The 19,448-nt window shown below is 42.6% G+C and overlaps 1 protein-coding gene across 3 annotated transcripts in view; it reads right to left on the bottom strand.

Moving 5' to 3' along the window:
- SMOC1 (SPARC related modular calcium binding 1) overlaps positions 1 to 19,448 on the bottom strand; it is a 190,359-nt gene that overhangs the window by 69,092 nt on the left and 101,819 nt on the right. For all 3 annotated transcript variants that reach the window (XM_040412227.1, XM_040412228.1, XM_040412229.1), the window contains exon 5: positions 10,833 to 10,880. In XM_040412227.1, the coding sequence (XP_040268161.1) occupies positions 10,833 to 10,880 (48 nt within the window). The remainder of the gene's footprint in view (positions 1 to 10,832; positions 10,881 to 19,448) is intronic.

Genomic DNA, 19,448 nt, shown 5'->3' with positions numbered 1-19,448 from the left:
ATAGCAGCAATGATGTGGGTTGTAGTACTTCTTCCCTCTGCAGAACCTTAGGCGGCAACAAGGTTCTTTTTCTGCAGTTTAAGGGCTGAGGAGTACAGATTTAAAATACAGTTGACCAAAACATTTCCAAGTGTGGAAGGGTGTGTTAAGCAATGTTCCCTCTCACAGCAGCAAAATCTTTATCAGCTGTAAACATGCACAATACCTTGCTGACTGACTCCAATGAAGGCCTTGTAAATTTTGGACCATCTAATTACCCTCTCTCTGGGGCATTTTTATGGTAAAGTTGCTTCCTTGGCTGTAGAACTCCCAGAGATAGAAGTTCTCTGAGCTCGGGCCTAGCTCTAAGTAGCTTACACATATAGGTCCTTAATGTTCCTCAGCCATAACTAGACACTCTCGCTCTCTCTCTTTCTGACTAACCAAGGGGCAGACCCAGGTCCATCTCCTGGCAACCTAAGAGGATGGACCAAGGTTGTTAACCCTAAACTGTCCATACAATGCTATTAGGTATACAAATACAACAAATCAGAACATTTCATTTAACAATATAACATTGTAGCAATTACTCTTTTGCAGTAACCCTGTTCTGGGGTACTGCATCAACACTGAAGAATATATAAAGACCTACATGCAGTAGAGATTCAGCATTATAACTGGGGTGAGTGAATGAAAATCTAATATGAAAATCAGCCCATAGAGATGTAGTAATACAAATACTAATGCATACTAATGAAAATATTTTATATGGCACAGCAATTCTAGGTTCATTTGGGCCATACAGGTTTGCAGAGTAAGACATCTATGAATGGGCCAGTTCTTGTAATGTGTTCCCTATAGCAGAAATTTTTTATAAATACATACCGATTGTGTCATTTTATCTTCTATGATTAATGTTACTTTGTTAGCAGCTACAGACTTATATGATATACTTTCATTATTGGATCTTGATTCCGCCTTCAAATCCTTTTAGCAATGAATCATTTAGTAAATCAGCAGCAGCAGCAGCAGGATAAAGTCACCGTATGACTGACATGGCAGCTATTACCTTTGTCCATCACACTGATTTTGGATGATTAATCATGGCCTGTCACTTTTTCCCCAAAACAGGAACACCTCCAGCACTTTCACACTATTTAAACTATGAAGTAAATGATGAGGTCTTACATTTGGCACTGCTACCTGGCAAGAGCCATACAAAAGTATAGGGGGTAAAAATTAGGCGCCAAAGGATTAGGCAGGCCATAAAAAAGTAACTGCACTTAAAGGTACCTCGAATGCTACTAGCTTAGCTACTTAATACATTGTAGTCTAAGAGTTTGTCGTAAGTATCATGAGTACAACTATTAGGGTAGGTATAGCAGCTGCTTTGGGTCCAGCAACCTATGGTGCCCACTTCTACTCATAGGAAATGGATTGTCACTGTGAATACCGGAAGTGCAGAATAAAAGGATAAAGTGGAAAATCCAATGCAGATCATTGAGAGACCAAGGAAAAAAGACAGTGGGGCCCTTCATAATGAGATGGTCAAAACGTACTTGCTGCTGTATCTGCTCATGAGCCTCCTTCCTGTTTTGGGGCTTCATGGTTTCTTATACTGTAAAACTCCAATTACAATTTAAAGGGATATTCCCATCTGGGATATTGATGGCATATCACTAGGGAACCTGAACTGAAGGGAGAGCATGCCGCGCATGAGTTCTGAAAACAGCCTAGTGAGCGCGCTTGGCTATTTTCGGAAGTCCCACAGTGGTGAATAGAAAGAGCTCCGCAAAAGTGTTGTCATCTCTCCATTCACCGCTATAGGACTGCTGGATATAGCTAAGCCAGTGCTCCGCTATTTTTGAAACTCCCCTAGTAGTGAACAGAGGGGGCCAAACATGCGTGGCTGCTGTCTGTTCACTTTGCGGGTCCCGTTATGGAGAGAGGAGTGGGACCCACACCTACCTGTCATTGACGGCATATCCTAGCAATATGCCACCAATGTCTCAGAAGGGAATACCCCTTTAATATTCCAGGAAAAATGGATTCTGTGTTAGGTCTAGTATAGGGCCAGATGTAGCAGAGTAGGACAGCCGCCCCCTCAGGTCCTGCACTTGACATAGAACACTGTATCAGGTTTTTGGGATAGTTTTTTTTTTAATGATTCACTTACTTTTATATTCATTTTAACATATTAGGGATTTGCGATAAAATCTAATCATTTCTATGAAGACAACCCCCTTTCAAAAAGAAACCAATGCAGCTGATTACCATGGGAACAACTTCTCTCTCTTTGCTGGGGGAATGCTGACCATCCAAATGGCCCCATTCGCCGGAGTGGGCAGTGGTTCTTACAGGGAGGTTCTGGCACATAGAGAGACGTTCCAAGCAGGGAACCCTACCTTAATGACCTACATATGCCTTAAAATTGCATGTGGAATAGAGTTTTCCTGAGCAAACAAGACCTTTAAATACCTGTATTGTTCTCTTTAGACATGGGAGTGATTCAACAACAGTGAGCAGTAGTGGGGATTTTCAATTGCCTGCAGCTGCTCTTTTTGTGCATTCTTCAGAATACAGGTGTAAATGACACCATCATCACATTTTGGCAGCATCCCTCTGCCTGCATTTAGATTTTTCCACTTATCACATTGTTTATGGGTATAGATGTATACTACAGTAACTTATGGTATTCTACTTAATATACAGTATTACCTTAGGTAGTTCTTACTTTCCCAATCCACCCAGAATGTATGTTTTGAAAAACAGTAAATCCTAAAAATCACCTAACATGGAATATTCTCTTAAGTGTCAAATGCCCAAAGCCATAAAAGTTACTGGATTACAGTTCCACTAATCACACTAAGTGGTAAACTCTAGGGAATTAAGTGTTGAAAGCTTCAGTTGGCAAAAAAAAAAGACATTTTAATCGTCCTATATATCAGGCATATATATTGATTAGAGTTGACCTTATCACAACCAAATGGGTTTTTCTTCTTGAGGCTTGCTAACTATACCTCCTCCATACAACCCTATCTCAGATCAGTTGTCATGAAAGGGTAGGGAACAGTGCAGCCCTGTGCACGACCCGCAAACACTGTGCCTACCCACTTGTACAATCCGTCCTAAGTGACAGCCCACAACTGGATGACAGTCCCTTCTTAGCTAAGTGCAGGGGCCTAAACCAAAATGGGAATAGAGTAGTAAGACAGACAGAGATGAAAACCAGACAGGTAAAACCAGGACTGAATCAAAATGAAAAAAAATCTTATTCAAATACTCAGCAAAGTGAAACCAGGAAATTATGTCATATGCAAAGGCGAAGTCACAGGCTAACAGAGTCAAAATCAGTAATCAGAGGCAATGTCAGAGAAGCAGGCAAAAGTCAGTGATCCAGAGTAGCAAACACACAGCTAGGTATTGAGGCTTAGAAAACTAATCACAGGCAGCCGTGGCCAGCAGCTGCTTCTTTAAATAGCCCGCCTCAGGAAGAATGTGATGCTGGCACAGAGCCTGGTTGGTCCAGTGTCCCAGCTGTGTCCCTGATAGATCAAGCAGCCCCACTGTCAGCGTGGTTGGTTGCCATAGCACCCCGATCTCCCCTCCCCGGTGGGGCACTCCGCCTTATCTCTCTACGTTGACAGTTCCAGATTGACATTCTCACGATCAAACATCATTATATTTCACCGACATTGTTGTCTTTTAAGGTTAATTATTACCTATTAAATGTATGTCAGATTACCAATCCAGATAGAGAGGAGACTGGATGGGCCTACGGAGAGTAGAAATGCAAGTATATTGATATATGGACTAACGCATGGAAAACACATAGATAACGCATGGAAAGATATGTTATATATGCGATATTATGTATGATTTGTGATATAGGAATCATTTTAAGAAGTGCTTTGAATTAGTCATATAGTTTTATATGAATTTTATGTGAATTTTATATATACTGTATAATAGGCTAATGTGTATTGATCATGCCCAACAAAGAGAGCGAACAATATAAATAATATAGTGGGAAAGATGGAGTTATGGCCGGGAATACACCACATGCAGCCTGTAAGGTGTTTGGGCCAGAATCTGGATCTAGAATCCATATCTTGAGGATTGCTGACTATCCCAGTGAACATTGCGGTAGTGGGTATTTACCCTATAAAAGAAATGCTGGTTCATTTACTGTCTAACCTCTGAGGAAGGGGCATGTTGTAGCCCCGAAACGCATTTGGTCGAGGACAGTGAAGAACCTATACTCCACTTGTGTGGCTCCAATATAGGGGCATCTTGTGGGAATCCGGAGATTGAGGATTTCGGAACACCGACTGTGTTTATTATTGCAGCGGAGCGGCGAGACTCTAGGACTCAGAAGACACGTTCTGCTTCCTGCCTCCATCACGTGGGACGCCACGAGGAGACGGCTGGATCACATGGGACGCCACGTAGGTCCTGGCAGGCCAAAGAGGAGGAATTAGTCCTGAGACGACACAAGACCAAGCGCGAACAACCACGGCAGAGAGTACAAACACTCACCCTGAGGTTTTATTTGTTGCATGCAGCTAGATGACTGTATATATATTGATATTGATGTGATGAGCGCATGGTCTGGCACAGTATTAACTAATTATCAGAAATTGTGGACACAGTTTGAAAAGTAAAGGAGGAGGATTCCAATTGAGAAGGATAAGAGTGGAGTAATACAGAGTACATTAAGTGGAACAGGGCAGGATTATAATCAGAATATCCACATAGATCTGGATGAACACCGTACCCATTAATAAATTGACTGTCTACCACCATATATGGGCATGATCATTTAATACAATACCTGAGATAGGAATATAGCTGCTTGCGGTTTTGATTGTATTATATTTATTTATTTATTTATTTTTAAGTGTATGCTGATTAACATTAAAGGGCTTTAATATAAAAATTTTATAGTGGTCCATATATTCTTGATATTGAGTGCCCCCTTAACTTTTATATAGCAACAGAGTGCCGCCTCTATATTGTGTCCAGAAACGCCGCTGGAGCACAGACAGGAAAGTGCGTGACATCAGTAGAGCATTTGCTCCTTTTACACCTTTCCATGAAAGAGTATAACCGACATCAGTTAACTTAGAGAATGTGTTTTTCTTCATGACACAACCCCTTTGAAACAGACTTCTCCCTTTCTCTTACTGCCATGTTATAATTTTTTTTTTGAGAATTTAGAGGGAACTTATTTAAAATAACAGTAAAACCGATTTGAGATGACCATCCAAAATTGCATTGAAAAATGGGATTCTAGGTGGTTGGTCCTCTCTAAGATGGCTAATATGCATAATATATAGTGGTACTGAAAATATGTCAAAGAAAATCTCTAAGAGGTAGTCTTTTAGAAGGTTTTGCTATATAACGTAACTCCAATTAAAGTTATTTTTTTCTTACTCTTATGGTGATTTATGCTGTCGGATACAGAAATTTGTTTCCAAAATTGTTTATTGATCTAAAAAGGAATAGTTAATATTTAGTCTTGTCTCAATACACGGAAATATTGTGTCACAGTTTGTCTTGGAAGCAGCCTACGGCTAGTAAAATTCTGCTAGATTTACTGCTGTAAGTTCGTAAAAGAGTCTGCATGGTAAGTTGTAGTATTTGAGCATGTAACTGTATTTTTTGACTGTATATTCAATTCAGTTTTAAGTATTTTCTACAGAATTCCTTGCTACCCAAAAACCAAGAATTGGACCAAGCAAGGTTAGGACGTCTTCTTCCTAGGGACCCATAGCAGCCCCGTTGGCTGCCTCTATGGTAGGCAGATGTCACTAAAGGTACCTTTACGCAATGTGATGATCGGTACGATTGAGCGACAAACAAGTCATTTCTTGGTGTAGTGAAAGTTTCAACAATGACCCTTTAGACGCACTGATTATCGTTCACAAAATCGTAATTTCAATCACATATTTTATCGTTTTTCATCAATTCCTTTTTACACATCTTTACAGATCTTTAGATGATTTTTGTGCCCACACAAATGATTGAACCAACGAGAAATCTACAGATCGTCGGTTGTCGCTCTATAGTTCATTGCGTTTACACTGCTTAATAATCGTGAAGTTTTGCTCGATTTAATGATAATTTACATGATAATTGGCTTGTGTAAAGGTACCTTTAGCTTCATTTAAAGTTAACATATCAGTTGGTTGAAAAAGGACATTTTAGTAGTCATACACCATAGATAAGTGTTGTCTGAATGCTTGTTCAGCTCACAGCCCTTTCTCCCAAATCTCCACCCCATATAAATGCATGCTTGACTTGGCCAGGACACGTCTGACAGCAGCTAATCTCCCATGAGAGCAAAGAATTGGCCATGTTGAAATCCACCTTGCCTGAGTCTAATTTCCACCAAAATCTGCCAGGGAGAGACAGAATATACTTGACTTATTAGAAGGTCAACCAGTTTAGATGGCACTGAAGGGCACATAGAAAGGGTAAGAACTGCAAGGGAGGGGTCATAGGGCGATGTGGAGTTAGGTTAGGTAGGAAGAAAGCCCATAGATAATTGGTTGGACAGTGGAAGAAAAATAAGTTTAGGGGAGGTCTATAAATAGTAAAGAAGTGGGAAAAGGGTCTTACCTCCTCCCTTTCATGTGAAGACACTCACACTCCCTCTGCAATTTTGACTTTGCAGTTTTTGGACTTTTCTATTGTTACAGTTTTTGGTTAGTTTCTGCAGTTTTTTTCCCCTACTTTTGCAGATGTCACAGCAAGTGGGTTGTTCTGTGACTTTGAAAGGTAGCTGAGCTGTAGAACCCAGGCACAGTCAATACACGGTGGATGGAACCTTTTGTTAGTGGCTCCATCGTCTGTAAAGTCTCCGATACTGGTGGCTTCCCAAAACAGCTGATTGTGGGGGCGCTGAATGTTGGACCCCCACCCAGCACATAGGGATGACCTTCCATTGTCAAGGGGTGGGAATATATAAAATTCAGCATGAAGTGAACAGTCAGTCATTGTTGGAAGCAGTAATAATGGTCAGGCGTAATGATCTGACCAACTTTAATTTGGGCCAAATTGTTATGACTAGATGACTGGGTCAGAGTACCTCCAACATTACAGGTTTTGTGGGGTGTCCCCGGTATGCAGCAATTAGTACCTACCAAAAGTCGTCCATGAAAGAGCAACTAGTGAGCCGGTAACAGGGTCATAAGTTCCAAAGGCTCTTTGATGCACATGGGAGAGAAGGCTAGCCCATCTGGTCCATTCACACAGAATCATACAAATTGCTGAAAAAGTTAATACCGGCAATGATAAAAAAAAGTCAAAACACACAGCTGGTTGCATATAGAGCTGCATAGCTGCAGCGCCTGTGCTGACCCCTTGTCCACCACCATAAGTCCCTTCAATAGGTATGTAGGCAGAAGTAATGTTCTGGAAAATTTTCTTGGGCATCATGTAGACAACTGGGTGCATGTGCATTGCTTACCTGAGGAAGAGATGTCACCAAGATGCACTATGGGAAGAAGGCAAGTCAGCTGAGGTAGTGAAATGCTTTGCACAATGTTCTGTTGGGAAACTTTTGGTTCTGGCATACATATGGATGTTACTTTGACATGTACCAGCTACCTAAACATTGTACAGACTAAGTACACCCCTTCATAGCAATTGTATTCTCTAATCGTAGCAACCTCTTTCAGTTGGATAATCTGCCATGCCCAGGACACGGAGCTCAAGGTGTTGAATTGGCCTCCAAATTCCCTAGATCTCAATCTGATCGAGCATCTGTGGAATGTACTGGAAAAACAAATCCAATCTGTGGACGCCCCACCTCACAACTTGCAGGACTTAAAGGATCTACTGGAAACTTTTTGGTGCCAGATACCACAGGATACCTTCAGAGGTCTTGTGGGTCCACGCTTTGATGTAGAAGAGCTGTTTTGGCAGTACAATTGATAACTAAACAGGGTTTTAATGCTTATATAACCGTGCTGCAAATATAAACACTCTTGGCAATCCGTTAACTGGTATATACCCTTAAAATACAATTTTTGCTTTAGTACTGTCACATGGTCATAATCACATAGCAGGTCTACATCTTTGAAAGCATTTGCAGGGCCCATTCCCCCCATTGGTCTTTGTGCAAACTGTTTTGTTTCCGAGATTAGAACTATTTTTCCCACATCTTTCGCAAACGTGTGTCATCACTAAGGAAAGATCTGCACTTCACCTCTACATATTTAATGTTGTAAATTACCCTTACAATGTCTTGATGTTTCCCATGCTTTACTGTAATACTGCAGCTTAAGTCCAAATCCCTTATTGGGAGTGGAAATCTCAGGGTAATGTGGCAAACATCCATCAAACTGCAGGAGACTGGACACTAGTGGAATGTACATGATCAAACCCAGAAAATGACGTAATGAGATGATACCTCACTTCCAGCCATTAAGAAAAGGTTTTCGGGCCAACCCTGTCAAGTCTCTTTGGAATACAAACACGAATGCTTTGCGGATTTGTCCTGACAGTTTGGCTTATTATGGCTGTTATTATCATATCGTGATCACTTACCTTTTATTTTTCAACCTGCCTTGCAAAAAATACAGTTATTTGATAGTAATGAACAACAACACTTAACATGTAAGGGATATGGAACAGAGGCATTTCGGCACAATGATTCATGAAAGTGGAGGCGCACACCATTATGTGGCTTTCAAAATTATACTTACCTGATACTTCTATTCTTCGCTGATGGCTGCTTAGGCTTTTAACTTGGCTGCTCTAGAGCAGATTTGTAATGAGTGACTCCAGCTTTGCTACTGTGTCTGCTGGTATCTATTGGTATCTGAAATCTACATGCTTTCCCCAATGTCTTACTGCTTTTCTCATTGGCCGATTTGGACATGATATGTAGAGGCCTACTTTTAAGGCTCTAAGCAAATTACGGCATGAAATCAATGGATCGAGGGCTGATTGCTACTTCAGCAGGGATCGAAACATTATAAACTATAAGCCAAAAATTGGCAAAGAGAGAAATTATCAAATATAACCATCCCGGAGTTCCCTTTTAATTTAGACACACTGTATAGAGCAGGCCTAATTTCCTACAATTAATAATAATAATAATAATAATAATAATAATAATATACCTTGTTTTTTTCACATTCATAATGCAGGTTGCACTTAAATCGTAGCTAACCTTTCAACAAACTTTGCATGAATCAATAGTACAGTGTGTGTACATGAGGAATAACACTATTCCTAGCCATTGTATAACTTGTATCTGGCATTTTTTAGCAGTGCTCCTCTGTGCATGCTGAATATCTAGTTTGCAATTCTCCCAGAGATGGTGGGAGAAGACTAGCTGCCATCCACTGCACACAGAAAGTAGAGGAGAATTTGCTTCCTAACCTTCTTTTACTTACTCACAGCCCCAAGATCATTGGGGCCCTACATACTGACCTGTATGGTTGTGAATACAGTGCTTAGGGAGTTTATATCTCAGCCCGTGTAGCTTCAGCAACCTTCTTGTCTGTGTGTGCTCCTGCTCAGTCCCCCCCTCACCCCTCCACAGACTTTGATTGACATGTGTAATATGATCCTCAGGTGGAGCTGCTCCCCTCTGCTCCTCTCTCTACATATTACCTATGATGCACTTATTTCTCTGCCATAGGCCCAGCACCTCCTTTAACAACACCCAGCTAGTTTATTGCTCCTCCCATCCAGCTAGTTACATAGACACTCCCCTATCACTGCCCCTGTTGCTACTTTGACACAACCATAGACATAACATCAAGGAAATAAAAAATAGCCCAAAAAGGTAGATATGCACAATAAAGGTAAAGCAAACTAATTAGAAAATTACATCTACCTTCATAAATGAATATTTTACAGGATGTTGATGCAAACCCGGAAAACCCCTTTAAGGTTAGTTAGAAAGATAGCCAAACAGGGATGGACTGACTATTAGGGCTACTGGACACCGCCAAAGGGCCTAGCATATAAAAACTGCACTGTGTGTCTTTATACAGTATATCACCTCCCCTGACATCTGTTTTAGTAACTGCTTGCATTACCCATGTAATAACAATTCTGGAGCATATATTCTTATGGCTCTATGTTGTGCCATTCCTGTATTATTCCTGCTAGATGTTTATGAATGAATTGTCAGCAGCTTGCAGTAAAAGTACAGATGGGTGCTACCAGTTGGGTATGTGTCCCTGCAGTACTGATTGGGTAGAGTCAGACACACCCGCTACTCATAACACCCAGCAGTACCTTTACTGCAGACTGCTGGCTATTTATTTGTAAACCACTAGCAGGAAAAATACAGGAATGGCACAACATAGAGTCATAAGAAGAGATGCTCCAGAATTGGTGTTACATGGGGAAAGCAAGTACTCACTAAAAGTAATGACAGGTCATCTTTAAATTATATTAAATTGTAAACTTTTTGCCACTGCGGGAGCTCACTGCATAAAGATTTATGTAGCTATGAAGTGGGGGTTGTACAAATCCATTTATTACGAGCTCTCCTAGAATTGTATTATGTAGCTACGCTATATGACTGTGTGAAAGGAACCATGAGATCTGGAGCCCTGTAGTCTTGCTATCATGTAATTGTATCACCAAAAGATTTTTAGTGGGGGGTCGTTGCCCAGATTGATGTGTCATGCATGGATGGCAATGTGATACCATGGGAGGATGTGACACTACTATTTGGACGCGAGTCCTAGTATTCATGGCAGCGGAACAACTGGGAACTAGGAGTGTATAAATGTTAGACCTCTTTTTTTTCTATATATATATTTTATTTTTTTTTGTCTGTCCCTGATAGACAATTATCACAATCCACAGGACTTAATTACCTTTCCGGCCTGCATTACCCTGGCTTGAGGGCTTATCCGTTACTGAACCTTCAATAAAAATAAATATATCAAATAATTACAGGTTGCACTTTTATATAATAGTAAATATATATATTCGGTAAAATTTAGGATTTTACTTTATTCTGCAATAGTCTATTTGAACAATGAATGGATGAGCTTCTCAGCATGCAGTAATATCTGGTAAGCACCTGACGTTCCTCCGTTGTATCATATATATGGACTTAGGCCTCTTTCACACGAGCGTGTCCGGATTAGGTCTGGATGCGTCCCGGTGCATTGAGGCAAACCCGCGCGAGTAGGTACGCAATTGCAGTCAGTGCAATGTGTTTTGCACGTGCGTGATAAAAGACCGACTGTGGTACCCAGACCCGAACTTCTTCACAGAAGTTCAGGTTTGGGTTCAAGGTTGTGTAGATTGTATTATTTTCCCTTATAACATGGTTATAAGGGGAAATAATAGCATTCTGGATACAGAATGCATAGTAAAATAGGGCTGGAGGGGTTAAGAAAAATACAAAATATTTTAACTCACCTTAATCCACTTGTTCGCACAGCCGGCATCTCTTCTGTCTTCATCTGTGAGGAAAAGGACCTTTGATGACGTCACTACGCTCATCACATGGTCATTCACATGATCCATCACCACAGGTCCTTTTCCCAGGTCCTGAAGAAAGAAGACAGAAGAGATGCCGGCTGCTCGAACAAGTGGATTAAGGTGAGTTAAAATATATATAATTATTTTTTTAACCCCTCCAGCCCTATTTTACTTTGCATTCTGTATTCAGAATGCTATTATTTTCCCTTATAACCATGTTATAAGGGAAAATAATAATGATCGGGTCCCCATCCCGATCGTCACCTAGCAACCGTGCGTGAAAATCGCACCGCATCCGCACTTGCTTGCGGATGCTTGCAATTTTCACGCAACCCCATTTATTTCTATGGGGCCTGCGTTACGTGAAAAACGCACAAAGAGGAGCATGCTGCGATTTTCATGCAACGCACAAGTGATGCGTGAAAATCACAGCTCACGTGCACAGCCCCATAGAAATGAATGGGTACGGATTCAGTGCGGGTGCAATGCGTTCAACTCACGCATTGCACCCGCGCGGAGATCTCGCCCGTGTGAAAGGGGCCTTACAAGTATTTGAACACCCTGCAATTTTGCAAGTTCTCCCACTTAGAAATCATGGAGGGGTCTGAAATTCACATTGTAGGTGCATTCCCACTCTGAGAGACAGGATTTAAAAAAAAAAATCTGGAAATAACATTGTATGATTTTTAAAGAATGTATTTGTCTTGCACTGCTGAACATAAGTATTTGAACACCTGAGAAACAGCAAGAATTCTGGCTCTCAAAGACCTGTTACTGTGCCTTTAAAAAGTCCACCTCTACTCCACTCATTAATCTAACTTAGTAGCACCTGTCTGAGCTCTTTAAAGACACCTGTCCACCCCACAGTCAGTCAGACGCCAACTACTACCATGGGCAAGACCAAAGAGCTGTCAAAAGATACCAGAGACAAAATTGTGGACCTCCACAAAGCTGGAAAGGGCTACGGTGCAATTCCAAAGCAGCTTGGTGAAAATAGATCAACTGTTGGAGCAATTGTTAGAAAATGGAAGAGGCTAAAGACGACTGTCAGTCTCCCTCGGACTGGGGCTCCATGCAAGATCTCACCTTGTGGGGTATCACTGATGAAAAGAAAGGTGAGGAATCAGCCCAGAACTCCAAGGGAGGAGCTGGTCAATGACATGAAGAGAGCTGGGACCACAGTTTCAAAGGTTACTGTCGGTAGAACACTACGCCGTCATGGTTTCAAATCATGCATTGCACGGAAGGTTCCCCTGCTCAAGTCATCACATGTCCAGGCCCGTCTGAAGTTTGCCAGTGACCATCTGGATGATCCAGAGGAGGCATGGGAGAAAGTCATGTGGTCAGATGAGACCAAAGTAGAACTTTTTGGTCTAAACTTCACTCGTCGTGTTTGGAGGAAAAAGAAGGATGAGTTGCATCCCAAGAACACCATCCCTACTGTGAAGCATGGACGTGATAACATCATCCTTTGGGGGTGCTTTTCTGCGAAGGGGACAGGACGACTGCACTGTATTAAGGAGAGGATGAATGGGGCCATTTATTGGGAAATTTTGAGCAACAACCTCCTTTCCTCAGTCAGAGCATTGAAGATGGGTTGTGGCTGGGTCTTCCAACATGACAACGACCCGAAGCACACAGCCAGGATAACCAAGATGTGGCTCCATAGGAAGCATATCAAGGTTCTGGAGTGGCCTAGCCAGTCTCCAGACCTAAATTCAATAGAAACTCTGTGTTGCTCAGCGACAACCCCGAAACCTGACAGATCTAGAGGAGATCTGTGTGGAGGAGTGGGCCAAAATCCCTGTTGCAGTGTGTGCAAACCTGGTCAAGAACTACAGGAAACGTTTGACCTCTGTAATTGCAAACAAAGGCTTCTGTACCAAATATTAACACTGATTTTCTCAGGTGTTTAAATACTTATGTTCAGCAGTGCAAGACAAATAAATTCTTTAAAAATCATACAATGTGATTTCCTGATTTTTTTTATTTTATTCTGTCTCTCAGAGTGGGAACACACCTACAATTTAAATTTCAGACCCCTCCTTGATTTCTAAGTGGGAGAACTTGCAAAATAGTAGGGTGTTCAAATACTTCTGTTCCTCACTGTATGTATGAGAGAGCAAACTCAACTCATAGATCTTGATGGACCTCATGGATCAAATACAAAGATCATAGACCTCAGCTTATGTCAAGTTAAAGGGTTTTTCTGGGAGTTTGATATTGAGGCGTTGTCCTCAGAATAGGTCATGAATATCAGATCGGTGAGGGTCTAACTCCCGGCCTGTTTCAGGAGGCTGCAGACCTCCAGTGAGCACTGCGGTCTCCTCACATCTTGTCAAGCGCATCGGCGTTCATTGTATAGTGACTGTGCTTGGTACTTCCGATCAGGCCCATTTACTATTGCCCATAGGCTATGTGACTGTTGAATGTCCTCAGTGGTCACTGGAGCTCCACAGCCTTTTCAAAGAGATGATCATCTGGGGTGCTGGGCGCTGACCCCCACTAATCAGATATTGTTGACCTATCCTCAGGAGAGGCCATTAATATATGAATCCTGGAAAACCCCTTTAACCAGCTGGGGGAAAGTGAAAGCTGTACTGTGATTGGTTGCCCTGCTTAGTGTAGGAGCGCACAGCGTCATTGGTTGCCGTGCGCTTTGTGCCGCCGCCGCAGTGCAGTAATACATTCTTATAGATCATACGAGTGTATTACTGTACTGCAGTGGCGGCACAAAGCGCACGGCGTCATAGCAACCAATGATGCCGTGCGCTCCTGCACTAAGCAGGATGCCAGTCCGGTATCTCACGGACCGTGTTCCACGGACGTGTGAATGAAGCCTTTCGCAGGGTGCTGAATCTCCTTAAAGAGACCAGTCCTTCATGGAGACTTAATGGAAGTGCTCCCTGGTATGGAGACTTATGGGTAATGCTCCATGGGAAATGAATATGCAAAGAGACATTTCCCAAGTAAGAGAACCATCTTGCCATCGCCACCCATGGAATTCAAGATCCAAAAAAAGTCAGATTTTGACTCATAGTGAGCCACTTCCGATAGGTGGTGCTGACGAGATGGTTCTCTTGCATGGGAGATACCTCTTTGCATGTTTGTTTACCTCTGAAAGGAGATACTGGGAAACAGTAAAGCCTCTTTCACACGGGCGTGTGCGCCCTGTTGCTGTGTTGCGGACCACATTTGCAGATCCGCAATACACGGGTGCCGTTCGGTCGGCATTCCACATCACTTTAATGGGTCCGCAAATCTGGAGATGCGGAATGGTGCAGAACCCTACGGAAGCACTACGGAGTGCTTCCGCGGGGTTTCGTCCTGTACTTCTGTTCTACAAAAAGATAGAACATGTCCTATCTTTTTGCGGAACGGCCGGATCGCGGATCCATTCAAGTGAATGGGTCGACGATCTGCTGCCCCACGGACTGTGCTCGTGCATTGTGGCCCGCATTTTGCGGGCTGCAGCATGACCACGGGGTGCACACGCCCGTGTGAAAGAAGCCTAAAGCTGTCATCCTGCACACGATATTCTCGGCTGTTCCTGACAAACTTGGATGGATGTGCTGATAAAAAGCTCTATGGCCGGCTTAATGTGGTTTTCTGGTTCTTTGTAAGAAACCAAAACCCAACTAGCCCCAACATACGTAGCCCTGCTCTCAGGGGAGAAGTGGATACAACTGCATATAGTTAAAGGGTTGTCTGCCTTTTTCTTACCGATGATCTGTGCTTTGGATAGGTCATCATTATCTGATCAGCGGGGGTCAGACACCCAGGACCCCTGCCGATCATCTGTTTGAGAAGGCAGAAGGCTTTTTGCTGCTTTCCGCAGGCCAGGGACGTCACGGCTATAGATCACGTGGCCTGGGCGCTGCTCAATCCCATTGAAATGAATAGGGGAAATCTGTGTCAACACGTCGAAGTACCCTTAACCACCTCAGCCCCCAGTGCTTAAACACCCTGAAAGACCAGGCCACTTTTTACACTTCTGACCTACACTACTTTCACCGTTTATTGCTCGGTCATGCAACTTACCACCCAAATGAATTTTACCTCCTTTTCTTCTCACTAATAGAGCTTTCATTTGGTGGTATTTCATTGCTGCTGACATTTTTACTTTTTTTGTTATTAATCGAAATTTAACGATTTTTTTGCAAAAAAATGACATTTTTCACTTTCAGTTGTAAAATTTTGCAAAAAAAACAACATCCATATATAAATTTTGCTCTAAATTTATTGTTCTACATGTCTTTGATTAAAAAAAAATGTTTGGGTAAAAAAAAAATGGTTTGGGTAAAAGTTATAGCGTTTACAAACTATGGTACAAAAATGTGAATTTCCGCTTTTTGAAGCAGCTCTGACTTTCTGAGCACCTGTCATGTTTCCTGAGGTTCTACAATGGCCAGACAGTACAAACACCCCACAAATGACCCCATTTCGGAAAATACACACCCTAAGGTATTCGCTGATGGGCATAGTGAGTTCATAGAACTTTTTATTTTTTGTCACAAGTTAGCGGAAAATGATGATTTTTTTCTTTTTTTTTTTTTTTCTTACAAAGTCTCATATTCCACTAACTTGTGACAAAAAATAAAAACTTCCATGAACTCACTATGCCCATCACGAAATACCTTGGGGTCTCTTCTTTCCAAAATGGGGTCACTTGTGGGGTAGTTATACTGCCCTGGCATTCTAGGGGCCCAAATGTGTGGTAAGGAGTTTGAAATCAAATTCTGTAAAAAATGACGAGTGAAATCCGAAAGGTGCTCTTTGGAATGTGGGCCCCTTTGCCCACCTAGGCTGCAAAAAAGTGTCACACATCTGGTATCTCCGTATTCAGTAGAAGTTGGGGAATGTGTTTTGGGGTGTCTTTTTACATATACCCATGCTGGGTGAGATAAATATCTTGGTCAAATGCCAACTTTGTATAAAAAAATGGGAAAAGTTGTCTTTTGCCAAGATATTTCTCTCACCCAGCATGGGTATATGTAAAATGACACCCCAAAACACATTCCCCAGCTTCTCCTGAATACGGCGATACCAGATGTGTGACACTTTTTTGCAGCCTAGGTGGGCAAAGGGGCCCATATTCCAAAGAGCACCTTTCGGATTTCACTCGTCATTTTTTACAGAATTTGATTTCAAACTCCTTACCACACATTTGGGCCCCTAGAATGCCAGGGCAGTATAACTACCCCACAAGTGACCCCATTTTGGAAAGAAGAGACCCCAGGGTATTCGCTGATGGGCATAGTGAGTTCATGGAAGTTTTTATTTTTTGTCACAAGTTAGTGGAATATGAGACTTTGTATGAAAAAAAAAAAAAAAAAAAAAAATCATCATTTTCCACTAACTTGTGACAAAAAATAAAAAATTCTAGGAACTCGCCATGCCCCTCACGGAATACCTTGGGGTGTCTTCTTTCCAAAATGGGGTCACTTGTGGGGTAGTTATACTGCCCTGGCATTTTCCAGGGGCCCTAATGTGTGGTAAGTAGGTAAATGACCAGTGAAATCCGAAAGGTGCTCTTTGGAATGTGGGCCCCTTTGCCCACCTAGGCTGCAAAAAAGTGTCACACATCTGGTATCGCCGTATTCAGGAGACGTTGGGGAATGTGTTTTGGGGTGTCTTTTTACATATACCCATGCTGGGTGAGATAAATATCTTGGTCAAATGCCAACTTTGTATAAAAAAATGGGAAAAGTTGTCTTTTGCCAAGATATTTATCTCACCCAGCATGGGTATATGTAAAATGACACCCCAAAACACATTCCCCACCTTCTCCTGAGTACGGAGATACCAGATGTGTGACACTTTTTTGCAGCCTAGGTGGGCAAAGGGGCCCATATTCCAAAGAGCACCTTTCGGATTTCACTCGTCATTTTTTACAGAATTTGATTTCAAACTCCTTACCACACATTTGGGCCCCTAGAATGCCAGGGCAGTATAACTACCCCACAAGTGACCCCATTTTGGAAAGAAGAGACCCCAGGGTATTCGCTGATGGGCATAGTGAGTTCATGGAAGTTTTTATTTTTTGTCACAAGTTAGTGGAATATGAGACTTTGTATGAAAAAAAAAAAAAAAAAAAAATCATCATTTTCCACTAACTTGTGACAAAAAATAAAAAATTCTAGGAACTCGCCATGCCCCTCACGGAATACCTTGGGGTGTCTTCTTTCCAAAATGGGGTCACTTGTGGGGTAGTTATACTGCCCTGGCATTTTCCAGGGGCCCTAATGTGTGGTAAGTAGGTAAATAACCAGTGAAATCCGAAAGGTGCTCTTTGGAATGTCTCCCGTTCCGCTAACTTGGGACAAAAATTTCAATCTTTCATGGACTCAATATGCCCCTCACGGAATACCTGGGGGTGTCTTCTTTCCGAAATGGGGTCACATGTGGGGTATTTATACTGCCCTGGCATTCTAGGGGCCCTAAAGCGTGAGAAGAAGTCTGGAATATAAATGTCTAAAAAAATTTACGCATTTGGATTCCGTGAGGGGTATGGTGAGTTCATGTGAGATTTTATTTTTTGTCACAAGTTAGTGGAATATGTGACTTTGTAAGAAAAAAAAAAAAATTCCGCTAACTTGGGCCAAAAAAAAGACTGAATGCAGCCTTACAGAGGGGGGGGGATCAATGACAGGGGGGGGATCAATGACAGGGGGGGTGATCAATGACAGGGGGGTGATCAGGGAGTCTATATGGGGTGATCACCCAACTGTCATTGATCACCCCCCTGTAAGGCTGCATTCAGACGTCCGTATGATTTTTACGGATCCGATCAGTCTATCAGTGGATCCGTAAAAATCATGCGGACATCTGAATGGAGCTTTACAGGGGGGTGATCAATGACAGAGGGGTAATCAATGACAGGGGGGTGATCAGGGAGTCTATATGGGGTGATCACCACAGTCATTGATCACTCCCCTGTAAGGCTCCATTCAGACGTCCGTATGATTTTTACGGATCCGATCAGTCTATCAGTGGATCCGTAAAAATCATGCGGACATCTGAATGGAGCTTTACAGGGGGGTGATCAATGACAGAGGGGTAATCAATGACAGGGGGGTGATCAGGGTGTCTATATGGGGTGATCACCACAGTCATTGATCACTCCCCTGTAAGGCTGCATTCAGACGTCCGTATGATTTTTACGGATCCGATCAGTCTATCAGTGGATCCGTAAAAATCATGCGGACATCTGAATGGAGCTTTACAGGGGGGTGATCAATGACAGGGGGGTAATCAATGACAGGGGGGTGATCAGGGAGTCTATATGGGGTGATCAGGGGTGATCAAGGGCTAATAAGGGGTTAATAAGTGACGGGGGGGGGGGGGGGGGTGTAGTGTAGTGGTGCTTGGTGCAACATATTACTGAGCTGCCTGTGTCCTCTGGTGGTCGATCCAAACAAAGGGGACCACCAGAGGACCAGGTAGCAGGTATATTAGACGCTGTTATCAAAACAGCGTCTAATATACCTGTTAGGGGTTAAAAAAATCACATCTCCAGCCTGCCAGCGAACGATCGCCGCTGGGAGGCTGGAGATCCACTCGCTTACCTTCCGATCCTGTGAACGCGCGCGCCTGTGTGCGCGCGTTCACAGGAAATCTCGCGTCTCGCGAGAGGACGCACCGGCGCGTCCACCCAGAACAACAGGACCGCCGCAAAGACGCAATCCTGCGTACGGCGGTCCTGAGGTGGTTAAAGGGGTTGTCTCACTTAAGTAAATGGCCTTTATCATGTAGAGAAAGTTAATACAAGGCACTTACTAATTTATTAGGAATGTCCATATTGCCTCCTTTGCTGGCTTGATTCATTTTTCCATTACCTTATATACTGCTCATTTCCAAGGTCACGACCACCCTGCAATCCATCAGTGGTGCTTGTGCTTGCTCACTATAGGAAAAAGCGCCGGCCTCTATGGTGGCTGGGACCATGAGAGCATGCACAGGCACACATCTCCCGTCCTGACAACCTCGCATCTGTGCTG

The sequence above is a fragment of the Bufo bufo genome, chromosome 11 (assembly GCF_905171765.1).
Source record: "Bufo bufo chromosome 11, aBufBuf1.1, whole genome shotgun sequence".
NCBI lineage: Eukaryota > Metazoa > Chordata > Amphibia > Anura > Bufonidae > Bufo > Bufo bufo.
The sequence above is the reverse complement of the archived record's forward strand: the minus strand, read 5'-3'. Positions and strand labels throughout refer to the sequence as shown.